A 13602-nucleotide genomic window follows, 5' to 3' on the forward strand; every position below is an offset into this window, starting at 1 on the left:
GGGGGGGGGCGGGGACCTGCTCCCAGCTCTGTCCAGCACGCGAATCCTCCTCGCAGTTCCATCTACCTCCCGGGTGCCCCAGAGGTCTCCGACCCCAGCCCACCCCCAGCCCACCCGCCCAGCCTGCAGCCCCCTCCTCCTATTCCCCGACCTCAGCCCGCGCCCCTCGGGCCTCGACATCATGGGTGACGGAGGAGAGGGCGAGGATGAGGTCCAGTTTCTGCGCACGGTGCGTATCTCTGTGTTGGGGGGTGGTCACTGGGGCTACCTCTCGGGTCCCTCTGAGTGTCTCTTTGTCTCCGGATGTCTCTGTACGGATTGCTGGTGACCTTGGAGTCTCAGGGTCTATTCCTCTGTCCCTTTGGGTGACTGTCACTCTTTCTCTTTTGTCTCAGTCTCGCTCACCTTTCTCACCATAGAGAATTAGAAGAATTTGGGACTGCAGAATGGAGAAGGGGAGGAGGATCTTTGGCCACCCTCCCTTCTGACATCAGCTATTTGTCCCAGAGAAGGGGGGGTCACTGAGGGAGCACCTCCCTTCCACCACCCTGGAAGCGGGCACTTGGGGAAGGTGGTTCTAATTCCTGAGCTTAATTTAGCCCTTCCCCCTCCCCCCCTACACCACCTAGCCTGATTCTCTTTTCCTCCAGACTCTGACCTAATTTAAATTTTGGGAAGGGGGCTGGAGTGGGCTGAAGGACCTAACTGCTTTGAACTTCCAGCCCTTGCAGGTCTCCTGGGGAGACCCTCCGGTTCTGGGTCATCTTTCTTCCCTCCTTCCTTTTGGGTAGGAGGGCCAAATATGGCTGCTAAAGGTCTCTGCTAAAGCTCTCCCTATCCATCTCTTTGGGTTGTCTCTGTGTTGCTGTCTTTCCGTCTCTGTCTCTGTCTTTGTTCTTTGGCTTTAGGCCTTCTGCATTTTGTTCTGCCTCCCTAGCTCTGTCTCTCCTGGCATCTCTGATCCCCTGCTGGGGGGCAGGGATGGGAATTGGAGCAACAGGTGTCCCTCCCAGAATAGCCGGCTTTTCTGGGGCCTGGGCAGGGGACAGGGAGAGGATGGGGGGGAGGGGCTGCCCATCTCAGAGTCCTTCCCACTTTTCCCTCCCAGTGGCTGATCTGGGTGTGGGGCTGAGTGTATGGGAGGGGACGTTCTCTCTTCTGGGCCAGGTCTGCTGACCCTGTGCTAGCCCCTACCCTCCTCCTCCCAGGCCCTGGGAAATGCTGACACAGCATTCCGGGCCCCAGAATAGGACCCTGGTGAGCTGGGTCCGGTTTCCCGGGAGGGAGGAACAAACAGCTGGGGCTGGTAGTGAAGGATGGGGACAGCTGGACCTGTGACCACAGGAGGAGGCCTAGCTTCACCCTAGACTCTTGCCCCAGCTCCAGCCCCTTCGCAGACACCACGGGTTGGGCTCTCCCCTCCTCCCCAGCCCTAATAAGACCATGGTATCAGCCTTGAGCAGCCGCTCCACGTCAGGCCCCATGCCCAGGGCCTCAGTCTCCTGAGACATCTAATTATATCCTCGCCTGCCCTATCTTCTGAGGTAGGGCCCTATCTTTATCTCCCTGGGAGATTTGAGGGAAACCAAGGCCTGAGTGGTAGAGTCACTTGCCCAAGGTCAAGGCCAGGAAGTGTCATCTCTGGATGCCCCTGGGACCCAGCCCTCCTGCTTTCACAAGAGGAGGACTGAGCTCAGACTTGCCAGGTTAACCCGTGCTGGGGTCTAGAGCTGTGGCCCTGGGATCTCTTGGCCCCAGACTAGGTCCGTTTTCCTGAACTTTATTGAGATGGTGTGGTATTTTTCTCACACTTTTGGGGCCACCAGTCAGAAATACATTTATCTTGCAACCCAGTGCATGCAAATACACACATATTATTTTGAAAACCCAACTTTATTGAGGTATAATTGACATACAATAAATTGTACCCATCTTAGGTGTCCTAGTTTAGTGAGTTTCGAGAAACTTTACACACCCGTGGAACCACCATCGTAAGCAAGGCATAGAACATTTCCTTTACCCCAGAAAGTTCCCTCTTACTCTTTGCAGTACTCGCCCTGCTCATCTGCTAAATGTCACCGTCGTTTCCGTTAGGCACTTCGAGAGTTTCATATACAACATATGCTCCTTTGCCTTGCTTCTTTTGTTCAGCCTCTTTTTGACATTTATCCATGTAGCATGTGTCAAGAGTTTATTTCTTTTTGGTACCGCGCTGTGTGAACGTGCCACAATTTGTTTCTCAGTTCACCTGCCGATGGACATTTGGGTCGCTTCCAATTCGTGCGATCGTAGACAAAGTTGGGTGCATTCACACACACCAATTTTCTTCCCGGAAACAAGTTTCATAAAATGTAGGGAGCCCTTCGAACAGGAGGGACGTGTTGCTATGTTCTGCTCTTGCTCTACTTTATTTCACTTTTTAAGCATTGTGGCTGTGCCCTCACCAAAAATTGATCTCATTTCTGTTTGATGGGTGGTGACCTCTAGCCCTGCCTGGGCTGGGGTTGCTCAAAGCATGGCCCACGTCAGAGCCTCCTGGGTGGCTGGTAATTGTCCGGATTCCCTGCTCACCTCACCCAGAGCCACTGAATCATGCCCTTGGTGGTGGTGGGTGGGAAACTAAGGCGTTTGTAACCAGGCCACCTCCATTCATTCTGCCGCAGGAGGAAGGTAGAGAATCTGGGTTTAGTGACTAGGCCTCCAGTCTCTGGTTGATGTCCTGATTTGCCATTTGCTTGCTTCCTAACTTTGGGCAAGTGAGTTGAAGTTTTCTCTCTGAGCCTCAGTTTCCTAATCTGGAAAATGGGGGCAAAAATTGGCACCGTAAGGATTCATGGGCTCCACGCAAACTCTCTCTGAGCTCATCTCCTTCCTCGTGCTCTCTCACTGCTGCCACTGCCTCCTGTGTCCCTTGCTACCCTTCAGCACCCACGGCTCCCTCCGGCCACAGGCCTTGGCACAGGCTGCCCAGGCTTCCGGAATGTTCTTCCCCCAGAGATGAGTGAGCTGGATCCCCTTCTTTTTAGTTGGACAAGGCGCAGCTCAAATATCAGCTCCTTGGAGAGGCTGCCACTTCACCCCCTCACTGATGTCATCCCTACCCCCAAAGCCACTCTATTACACCAGCCTGGGTTGTTTGTTTCATAACACTGATCACTGACATGAAAATTCTGAATCTCTTCCCTTACGTATGGTGTGTGTCCCCCACGAGGATGGCAGCCCCAAGAGGACAGGGACTTTGTCTGCTTTATTTGCTGCTCTATATCGGGTGCCTAGATCAGGGCCTGGTGATAGCCTCCATTCAGTAAGTGTCCACCGAAGGAACGTAAAGCCCTGAGCGTAAGGCCAAGCAGACAGTAAGTGTTTAATACATGCAAGCCGTCTAGCCGTACGAATGCACAAGTGCCTGGCATGTGCCAGGGGGTGGGGCTCGCTGCCTCCTGCTCCACAGATCAGACCTCTCCTTCCTCCCTGGCTGAGCCGCAGATGGAGGGCTGGAGCGTGTTTGTGCGATACGCTGAATGGAAGGGCTGGAAGCTAGGTGACCTCAGGCAGGACACCGAACTTCCTTGAACCTGTTTTCTCAGCTGTAGAAGGAAATAACCACTGCCTTGCCTAGTAGTTAAGAGCTGGGATCTCTATCATTTTGACTGATGTAAAAGTGTAACTGTAGACATGGGCTACTTGACTAATATACAAAGAGGTGGTCTAGTGTTCTAAGAGTGTGGCACGTAGAGCCGGGGCGTTGGGCTCAAATCCCAGCTCAGCTGTAGGACAGCTGTGTGACCTCAGACAGGTTATTTGACCTCTCTGGGTCTCAGTTTCCATAGGTTCACATCGTAGAACTTACCTCAGAGGATTCAGTAATGAGTTCATATGTGTTAAGTTCTTGCAACGGGACCCAGAATATAGAAAACACTTGATTTTACTTAAAACTTTAGCTTATAATCTTGAAATCTTTTCCAACTTAGAGCAAAGTTGCAAGGTTTCTTCTAAGAACTCCCACGTGGCCTTAAGTCATTTCCCCCACTTGTTAAGATTTGGTACATTTGCTTTATCGTTCTCCCCCTCCCTCTCTGTGTGCACATTCCCCCCTAAACTGTTTGAGGATAGGTTGTGGACACAATACTAAAGTCCTGAAATACTTCAGTGTCTGTTTCCAAAGAAACAAGGGCCGTCTCTTACAAAACCGCAGGACAGTCATCAACACCAGGAAATGTAGCATCGCTCTGCTGCCATTATCTATCAGGGTCCTGGTTAGGCTTTCACCAGCGGTCACCAGGAGTCCCTTGTGGCATGTCTCCTTCCCCCCAGGTTCCAGTCTGGGCTGTGGCATTGCATTCATGTGTCATTAAAAAGCACTCCTTGGGGCGCCTCTTGGTATCAGTTCAGGTCTTGATCTCAGGATCATGTGTTCGAGCCCCGTGTTGGGTTCCATGATGGGCATGGAGCCTACTTAAATATTTAAAAAAAGAAAGAAAGAAAGAAAAGAAAAAGAAAGAAAGAAAGCACTCCTTAATTGATAACTATTACTGAAACAATACGCAACAGAGAAATTAGAGAAGGTTGAGCTTAAAAGCCACTGAACTTGGGGGGCTTATAGTTTCCACCTCCAATGGCTCACCTTGTGGACCCCACTGGAGCCAGCAAGACTGGGGTTCTAATCCCAGCTCCTCCCCTTATCAGCTGCGTGGCCTTGGACAAGCTATGCCCCCTCCTTGAGCCTCAGTTTCCCCATTTTAAAATGGGGAAGGCACTAGGTCCTGTCTCGTGGGATGTTAGACATGTGTGGAGCCCTCAGCACGGGCCCCCATGTGACACACTGTGAGGTGGGTATTATCAGTCACCGTCTCTTTGGTGAGGAGAAGGGTGGGGTGACGGTCCGCAGTGTCTGCCCACAGGACGACGAAGTGGTCCTTCAGTGCAATGCCACGGTGCTCAAGGAGCAGCTGAAGCTCTGCCTGGCCGCCGAGGGCTTCGGCAACCGCCTCTGCTTCCTGGAGCCCACCAGCAATGCCCAGGTCTGTGTGGGGGTGTGCGGGGGGCGGCTCTGAGGGTGCAGAGTCGACGGGTCTGGGTCTGAAGAGGGGGTACTGATGGGACAGAGAACAGAGAGGCACTAGGAAGGAAAGGGGGCTGGAGGTCCGAGGCAGGTGGGAGTGGAGGTCTTGAGGAGGGAGAGCAGGGCACCTGAGGGGGAGGGTGGGGGTCTGAGGGGATGGACGATCTTGAGTTCAAAAAAGAGGAGATCTGGAGGCGGCTGCTGATGGGAGAGAAAATGAGGAGTTGAAAAGAAAAGGGGGTCAGAGGTCTGAGGTAGGTAGGGGTGGAGGTCTGTGGAGGAAGGGACAGGGGCTCGGGAGTCTCAGGAGGCAGGTGTCTAAGGGGGCAGAGGACATTGGATTCTAAGCAAAAGGGCCTGGAGAATTGGGGGATGCTAGCGGGGTGGGGGGCTGACTGGAGGGGAAGTTAGAAGCTGAGAGTGGAGGGAGCCCAGGTCTGAGGGTGAGGTGGATTCAGGGCCTGAGGGTGGAGGTGACCTGGGGGGATGGGCTGGGGGCTGGGAAAGGGAGGGGATGTGGGGTCACATGGTGGAGGAGGCCGAGGGTCTGAGGGGGTCAGGGAGCCTTGGGCCCAAGGGAGAGGGTGCTCAGGAGTCTTCGGTGACTGGGTGGGAGACTGAGGAGGAAGGCACCAGGTTGGACCCTCCCGTGATTTGGAAGCAGTGTTCACTGGTGTCTGTGGGAGAAGGCAGGAATTGGGACTATCTGATGGTGACGGCAGGGGTGGGGCTTCCTTGGGGATCGCAGAGATTTGGGTTATCTGCAGGGGAAGGCATGGCGTTGGAGCAGGTAAAGTGTGTCTGAGAGAGGGCTGAGGCTCCCTTTGAGATTAGGTGGGGTGTGGGGTCCTTGGGCAGGGAGGGTAGTGTGGAAGCTTCTGTGAGGTTCGGGTGGGGTTTAGGTGTTTGAGGGAGGAGGCATGTTTTCTGGGACATTGCTATGGATTTGGAGTGTCCGAAGGTGTGGTGGAGTGCAGGGGCTTCTTGCAGGATTGGGGTCAGGTCTGAGTCTCTAAGGGATGTGGGTATTTAGACCAGTGCTCAGGGGCCTTCAGGCCCCCCACTCACATCTTCCCACCCCCAGAATGTGCCCCCCGATCTGGCCATCTGTTGCTTCGTCCTGGAGCAGTCCCTGTCAGTCCGAGCCCTGCAGGAGATGCTGGCCAACACCGTGGAGGCTGGCGTGGAGGTGAGGCTCCTGGCCCAGGCGGGGTGCAGGGGCAGGACTGGGTGGGATGACCTGGGGCTTGTTCACCATCTGCTCTTCTTCCTCTCTCTGCCCCGCCCCTCACAGGCCCTCAATTTGGATAAGTGGGTAGGTCTGGCCTTGGGTGTCACCTGTCCTTCTCACCTCTCCTGACTCCAGGCCCGCCTCTTGAGCCCACATCCTGCACACAGGGGCTGGGGGCCTCCCCCACCCCAGTTGTCAGGGGCTGTGGTGCCCAGACAGGCCAGGCAGGAAGGAAGGAAGGGGGTGGGGGCTTCTGAGCCCCCATGCCCCCACCTGCTCCTTTCTCCTCTTTCCCATCCTTTTCTCCAACCCTGATCCCAGCTCTTCTCTGCATGGGACCTCCCCTCTTACCTCCCCCTGTCCCACTTGTGGGTCCCCTCCGCTCCAGGAGCGGGTCGGCCATGTGATCATGGGGCCCCATCACATGGCCCCCTCAGAGCATGGGCATGTGAGGGCCAGGGTGGGAGGCATCATGCCATCGAGAGATCGGGTGTCCGCCCCCTCCCTCCAGGAGGGGCCGTGTCTCCTTGTGCTTAGGGGTGTGTGGCAGCCCAGGGCCGGTCCCTATAGGGATGTTCAAAGATTTAACACTGGTAGGACTACACTGGTGCATACCGGCTGCAGCTCAGCTGTGTTATGCCAGATTACAGCAAAAGGGGCCAGGGTCCATGGTATGTGAGGTATTGGGGCTCCCCTGAGAGTCCCCAGGCAACTGGAAGAGAGGTTCAGCCTCCCTGAGGGACTCTGGGACCTGGTTAACAAGATGAAGGAGGCAGGGAGGACAGAGTGGGCTTTGGGAAATGCAAAACGCCCTATCCACAGGCTTCTCAGAGACACAGCCCCTACTTCCGTGAATGGGGAACTGAGGCAACGAATCCGTTGAGGGTCTGAGCTAAGGCTTCCTTATGTCCAGGCCTAAGCATGGTATTTTATGGGGAGCGTATTGCCACCTGGAATCAGCCAGACGCCTTGGGGGACTCTGTACTCACTCTGTGCCCTTCCCCCCCCCCCCACAGTCGTCCCAGGGCGGGGGCCACAGGACACTCCTGTACGGCCATGCCATCCTGCTGCGGCACACACACAGCGGCATGGTGAGTGCCAGAGTGAGGGGGCGTGGGCAGGGGCAGGGGACGCCGGGCCTGCCCGAGGAGGCTGACTCCCCTGTACAACCCTAGTACTTGAGCTGCCTTACCACCTCCCGCTCCATGACTGACAAGCTGGCCTTCGACGTGGGACTGCAGGAAGATGCCACAGGTGTAGGGCTGGAGGGGACTGGAGGGGGGAGAGCGGCAATGGGGAGACTGCAGGCAGGGGCTGGGGTACCACAGGTGCAGGCCTGGAGGTGGGGGGGCAGGCACAGGGATGCTCTGGGGACAAGGGCGACTTGGGCCAGCATGGGGGAACCCTAGGCAGAGGGTCTGAAGGCGGGAATGGAGGACGTGAGGCAAAGAGTAGGGAATAGGACATAATAGGAGAACTTGGGACAGAGGGCTGGGGAGGCTCCGGGGCTGGGAAGCCCTTGGGGAAGGGCATTCTGGGAAGCCCTCATTCTGACAGCACGCCCCGCTGCACAGGAGAGGCCTGTTGGTGGACGATGCACCCGGCCTCCAAGCAGAGGTCGGAAGGAGAGAAGGTCCGCGTTGGGGATGACCTCATCCTCGTTAGTGTCTCCTCAGAGCGTTACCTGGTGAGCAGTCCCACCCGGCACAGCTTCTGCTGCCGCAGCGCTGGGGGCGCCCAGGATCCCCCACCTCCCCATCCTCCATTTGCGGGCTCCCTGGGCCCCATGTCCCGACTGCCAAGTCCTAGTTTCCTGACCTCTGACATCCACTTCGGGTCTTTGGTGCCCCATGTCCCAATTGGATCTTGGCTTCCTGATCCGTGATCTCTGATTTTCTGTCTCCTGTTTGGCACTTTCCTGGCTTCCGGCCCCCGACTCTGGAACTATTGCTCACCCGCCATCGTCTCTGACTGCCACATCCTGGCGGCCCCCAGCACCTGTCCACGGCCAGTGGGGAGCTCCAGGTTGATGCCTCCTTCATGCAGACCCTGTGGAATATGAACCCCATCTGCTCTGGCTGCGAAGAGGGTGAGGGTCCAAGACCTCCTGCCCCTAAACGGAGACGCCCAAAACACACTTCCCACACTGTGCCCAAACATGTCCATACGGAGCCTCAGAACCTCAGACCCCAAACCTAGATCTCCAAATTATGACCCTAATACTTAGATGTCCGACTGACCCCAGATCCAGAACCCTAGAGCTCAGACCCCAAGCCCCAAACTCAGTATCTGACACCCGAATCCAGACCCCAAAACTCACACCCCAAACTCAGGTCGTGGAGGTCCGTCAGGCCCTTAAACGCAGATCCAAAGCTGAAAATATCACATTTGGAGCTTATCCCTCAGATGCCCAAGCGTTAGATGACAAACACAGATGGAGACCTCATCTCCCCACACTCAGAACCCCAGATTCAAACCCAGATACCCAAATACCCCAACCAGGACCCCTAATTCAGACCCCAAACCTCAGCCAACTGACCTCAGACCACCAAGTTTTAACCTCAAATATCTAAAATCATCTTCCAAATTCAGACCCTCATGCTAGGGCCCCATAGTATGACCCCAAAACTTTGACCCCTCAACTCTCACACCCAAACCTCACACCCAAGCTGAGACTCAAACCACAGATCCTGAAACTCAGGCCTTAATCTCAAACCCACCAGCTTCTAACTCCAAAGCTCAGATCTAACTTCAGACCCCAAACCTCAGATAGCAGCCTCAGACCTCCAAAATCAACACTCAAAGTCCAGACGCTAGCCGCAGACCCAACCATCACACCTCTAACCCCAGACCCCAAATCAAGCCTTGGAACTCAGAGCCCCATATCTGGGAACACTAGACTCAAACCTCTGACCCCAACCTCAAAAATCCAAACTCAGACCCACAAACCCCCAGCCTCAGCCCTGAATTTAGATTCCCCACCTCAGACCCTAAATCTCATACCCTCACTTCAGGCCTCACTCAAACTTAGCCCAGATCTCAGACGGCCACTTTGGATCCTGAAACTCAGATCTCCAAATATAGACCCCCCCCCCAAACCCAGCCCCAACCTCCCACAGGGGAAAAACAGGACCCCTGGCCTCCACTTTGGCTCCCGGGCCCCTCCAGGGCTCCAGCCCTGCAGTGACCTCTTTCCCTGGCTCCTCTCCAGGCTACGTGACCGGGGGCCACGTCCTCCGTCTCTTTCACGGGCACATGGATGAATGTCTGACCATTTCCCCCGCCGACAGTGAGGACCAGCGCAGGTCTGGGATGGGGACAAGAGGCCTTGGGGTGTTGGGGCCAGGAGGGATAGCACCCTGTGGGTGGGGTTGGGGATCACATTCTGGGGAGCTGGTGACTGAACCTCTGACCTCACTCTCTCTCGTGTCCCCAGACTTGTCCACTATGAAGGGGGAGCTGTGTGCACCCACGCCCGCTCCCTCTGGAGACTGGAGCCGCTGAGAATCAGGTGGGAGGGTTGGGGCTGAGAGCTCCTGGGGGGCCTGGGAGGGGAGAGAGGGTCTTGAAGGAAGATCTGAGAAAGAAACTGGAGAGTTGGGAGGGAAAAGCTAGGGAGCCCAAGAAGGTGATGAGGGTCTTCAGGGTCCTCGAATCCTGGAGGAAAAGGCCTGGGGGAGGGTGGACATTCCTGAGGGAGAGATTAGGGGTCCCCAGTAAAAATGTGGGGAGCAGCCCCCCCGGAAGAAGGCTGGGGGCTTGACGAGGTTTGGACCAAGACTGTGGTGTCCACGGGAGGGCTGGGGGAGTCATCTGACCCTCCGGGCCCTCTCCCTCCGCAGCTGGAGTGGGAGCCACCTGCGCTGGGGCCAGCCACTCCGTATCCGGCACGTCACCACTGGGCGGTACCTGGCACTCACTGAGGACCAGGGCCTGGTGGTGGTTGATGCCAGCAAGGCCCACACCAAGGCCACCTCCTTCTGCTTCCGCATCTCCAAGGTCGGTGGGGTGAGGGTGCCCTCCCTCACTTGGAGCCCTGAATCCGGCCCCAGCCCCTACTCTGCAGGCTCCTGGGGGGCTCCTGGATTAAATGCACAGGCAGAGGAGGCTGACCTCTGTCCCCTGCCCCTGCAGGAGAAGCTGGATATGGCCCCCAAGCGGGATGTGGATGGCATGGGTCCCCCTGAGATCAAGTATGGGGAGTCACTGTGCTTCGTGCAGCACGTGGCCTCGGGCCTGTGGCTCACCTATGCTGCCCCAGACCCCAAGGCCCTGCGGCTTGGTGTGCTCAAGAAGAAGGTGGGTGTCTGGCGAGGGGAAGGGGTTGGGCGCGGCGGGGGTGGGAAGGGGACTGGGGGGTGGTCATACTTGTGCCTTCAGGAGTTTGAAGGCAGGACTGAGAGAGGAATGGAGCTTGAAAGAGACAGGAAAGAAGAATGAGGGATAGAGAGAAGGAGAGGGAGGCGGGATGGGCGAGAGAAAAAGAAAGGTAGAGACAAAAAGACATGGAAACATGGGGCGCCTGGGTGGCACAGTGGTTAAGCGTCTGCCTGTGGCTCAGGGCATGATCCTGGTGTTATGGGATCGAGCCCCACATCAGGCTCCTCCGCTATGAGACTGCTTCTTCCTCTCCCACTCCCCCTGCTTGTGTTCCCTCTCTCGCTGGCTGTCTCTATCTCTGTCAAATAAATAAATAAAATCTTTAAAAAAAAAAAGACATGGAAACAGGGGTGTCTGGGAGGCTCAGTCGCTTAAGCGTCTGCCTTCAGCTCACGTCATGATCCCAGGGTCCTGGGATTGAGCCCTGCGTCAGGCTCCCTGCTCAGCAGGGACTCTGCTTCTCCCTCTCCTTCTTTGTGTGCTCTCTCTCTCCGTCTCGAATAAATAAATATATCTTAAAAAAAAAAAGACATGGAAACAGAAAACCAGAGAAAGACAAAGACAGAGAAGGAGAGATGGAAAAGACAGAGAGACAGACACAGTGACAAACAGACCAGCAATAACATTCGGCAAATTATTGAGTACCCCAGTTGCTCTGGATGTGTGTGTGGAAAAGTAGGTGAGCTATACAGACCTGTCTCCTGCCCTCCCAGTACTGAGACGTGGTGAATAAACTGCCTTTAATGAAGTACCTAGCCACTCTGGACAGAGGGCACAGCATGTGCAAAGGCCCTGAGGTTGGAATGAGATTGGTTTGTTGCAATACCAGAAAAAAGATCCAGTTTGGCTGGAGCACAGTGATTGAGGGACAAGTCTTGGAAGATAGGGACAGAGAGGAGATGTGAGCAGATCATGTGGGGCCTTGTGGGCCATGGGGAGTGTCCCAGCTTTTACCCTTAGTCAGATGGAGCCCCAAGAGTATTTTGAGCAGGCCAGCAAGGTGACCTGACTCAGGTTCGTGGGGTTCCTTAGCTGCTTGTGGGAACAGACAGGGTGGGGGTGGGAAGCAGAGCTGGAGTAGGGAGCACAGGGAGGTGACTACTGCCATGGTCAGGTGGGAGAGGACAGTGGACAGGACCAGGGTGGGGACTGTGGAGTGGGGAAGGTGGCAGATTCTGGTCGTATTGTGAAGGCGGAGCCAACGGGATTTTCTGACAGAGTGGATATCGAGGTGAGAGGGACAGGGGTTGAGGATGATGCCCTGAGCAATGGGAAGGACGGAAGTGCCATTAACTGAGGTGGGGACAGTCAAATGTCAGCTCAGGATGACAGGGATCCAATGTCTAGAACAGAGCCCCTAGATAAAGAGTGAATGAGTCAGAAGAGTAGGGAGACACCCGTTTGCAGAAAACAAGGCTTGCAGTTGGATACGTGATGGGAAGATGTAGAGACGGGTCTGGCGCCAGGGGAAATGTGGGAGCTGTCCGCGGTAGTGGTATTTACAGCCGGGGGCCTGGATGAGGCCATGGGGAGGTCTGCTCAGGTGAAAGCTGGAAGCTGAGATGGTCTCATCTTACAGGCGCTCAGTTTGGGACATGTTAAGCCAGGGGTGCTGTTAGAGCTTTCTGGTGGGAGGATGTTAAGTCAGTCGTAGGCACAGGTGGAGAGGGTCTGGCCTGGAGATAGACGAGACAGATTCAGAGACCGAGAGGCAAACACAGAGTCAAAGGGGGATAGAGACAGAAAGGAAGAGACAGAGGCAGAGAGAGATGGAGGCAGAGACAGAGGAGAGGCAGAGGGGAAAAAAGAGAGAGAACGTAAGAGTTAGGTGAAGAGGGATAGGAGGGATGTCTGGCAGAGAGACTCAGTGGAGGACGGGGGCAGCTCTGGGGCCAGAGTCTGGAGGGAGGTCTGCGGGCATCGCCCTTGGTGGCCTGGCCCACTCCTGCCCTTTCTGTCCTCCCACTGCCAGGCCATGCTGCACCAGGAAGGCCACATGGACGATGCACTGTCACTGACCCGCTGCCAGCAGGAGGAGTCCCAGGCCGCCCGCATGATTTACAGCACTGCTGGCCTGTACAACCAGTTCATCAAGTGAGCCACATGCCCACTCCGCCCCCGGCGCCAGGCCACTCCTCCACCCCCAAGCTCCTGGTGGTCCTACACCTGACCCCTTTAATCTCTACCTCTGACTTCCACAACCCTAACACACACAGGATCCCTAACCTCTAAGCCTCTGACCTCTGTGCACGTGACTCCTAATCTGACCTTGATAACCATGATTTTGACCTCACATCCCTGATCACCCGTGATACCCAGACCCTTGATCCTGGACCTCCCCGGCCTGAGACCTGCTTCCACGACCTCCTGGGCTTACACAGGCGGGAGTCTCAGTCTGGGCTCTGTCCTTGGCCACTGTGTGACCTCAGGCCAATGTCAGTGTCAGTCTCCCCCTCGGTAAAACGGGTGTGTCCGTGAGAGTTCCTTGGGGGGCCAAGGGGTAGGACTGGCAGGCGCCGCATGGTAGCGCTCGGGGCTCATTGCTGACAAATGCGCCGTCCCCGCAGGGGCCTGGACAGCTTCAGCGGGAAGCCGCGGGGCTCGGGGCCGCCAGCTGGTACAGCGCTGCCCATCGAGGGTGTCATCCTGAGCCTGCAGGACCTCATCGGCTACTTCGAGCCGCCCTCCGAGGAGCTGCAGCACGAGGAGAAGCAGAGCAAGCTACGCAGCCTGCGCAACCGCCAGAGCCTCTTCCAGGAGGAGGTGAGGCCGCGGCGGTGGGGAGGCCCGTGGACGCGGGGGGCGGGGCCTGCGGGAGGGGTGGGGCCGCGGCGCCGGGCAGGGCGGAGCCTGAGGGACCCGGGAACATTCGTTAGTGGTCTGAGAGCCCGCAGGGCCGCAGGCCGTGGGAAGGGCGGGGGGGGGGGGG

The 13602-nt window shown here is 56.4% G+C and overlaps 1 protein-coding gene across 1 annotated transcript in view; it reads left to right on the forward strand.

Annotated features, from left to right (window-relative positions):
* Window positions 1-181: 181 nt before the first annotated feature.
* The window catches only part of RYR1 (ryanodine receptor 1), a 108378-nt gene continuing 94957 nt past the window's right edge, over window positions 182-13602 (forward strand). Inside the window, 13 exon segments of the mRNA XM_040633935.1 lie at window positions 182-229; window positions 4902-5021; window positions 6147-6251; window positions 7310-7384; window positions 7469-7547; window positions 7868-7980; window positions 8289-8382; window positions 9505-9598; window positions 9730-9804; window positions 10136-10292; window positions 10428-10592; window positions 12646-12767; window positions 13241-13436. Of these exon segments, the coding sequence (XP_040489869.1) occupies window positions 182-229; window positions 4902-5021; window positions 6147-6251; window positions 7310-7384; window positions 7469-7547; window positions 7868-7980; window positions 8289-8382; window positions 9505-9598; window positions 9730-9804; window positions 10136-10292; window positions 10428-10592; window positions 12646-12767; window positions 13241-13436 (1443 nt within the window).

The sequence above is a fragment of the Ursus maritimus genome, unplaced genomic scaffold (genome assembly GCF_017311325.1).
Source record: "Ursus maritimus isolate PB19 unplaced genomic scaffold, ASM1731132v1 scaffold_19, whole genome shotgun sequence".
In the NCBI taxonomy this organism is placed as follows: domain Eukaryota; kingdom Metazoa; phylum Chordata; class Mammalia; order Carnivora; family Ursidae; genus Ursus; species Ursus maritimus.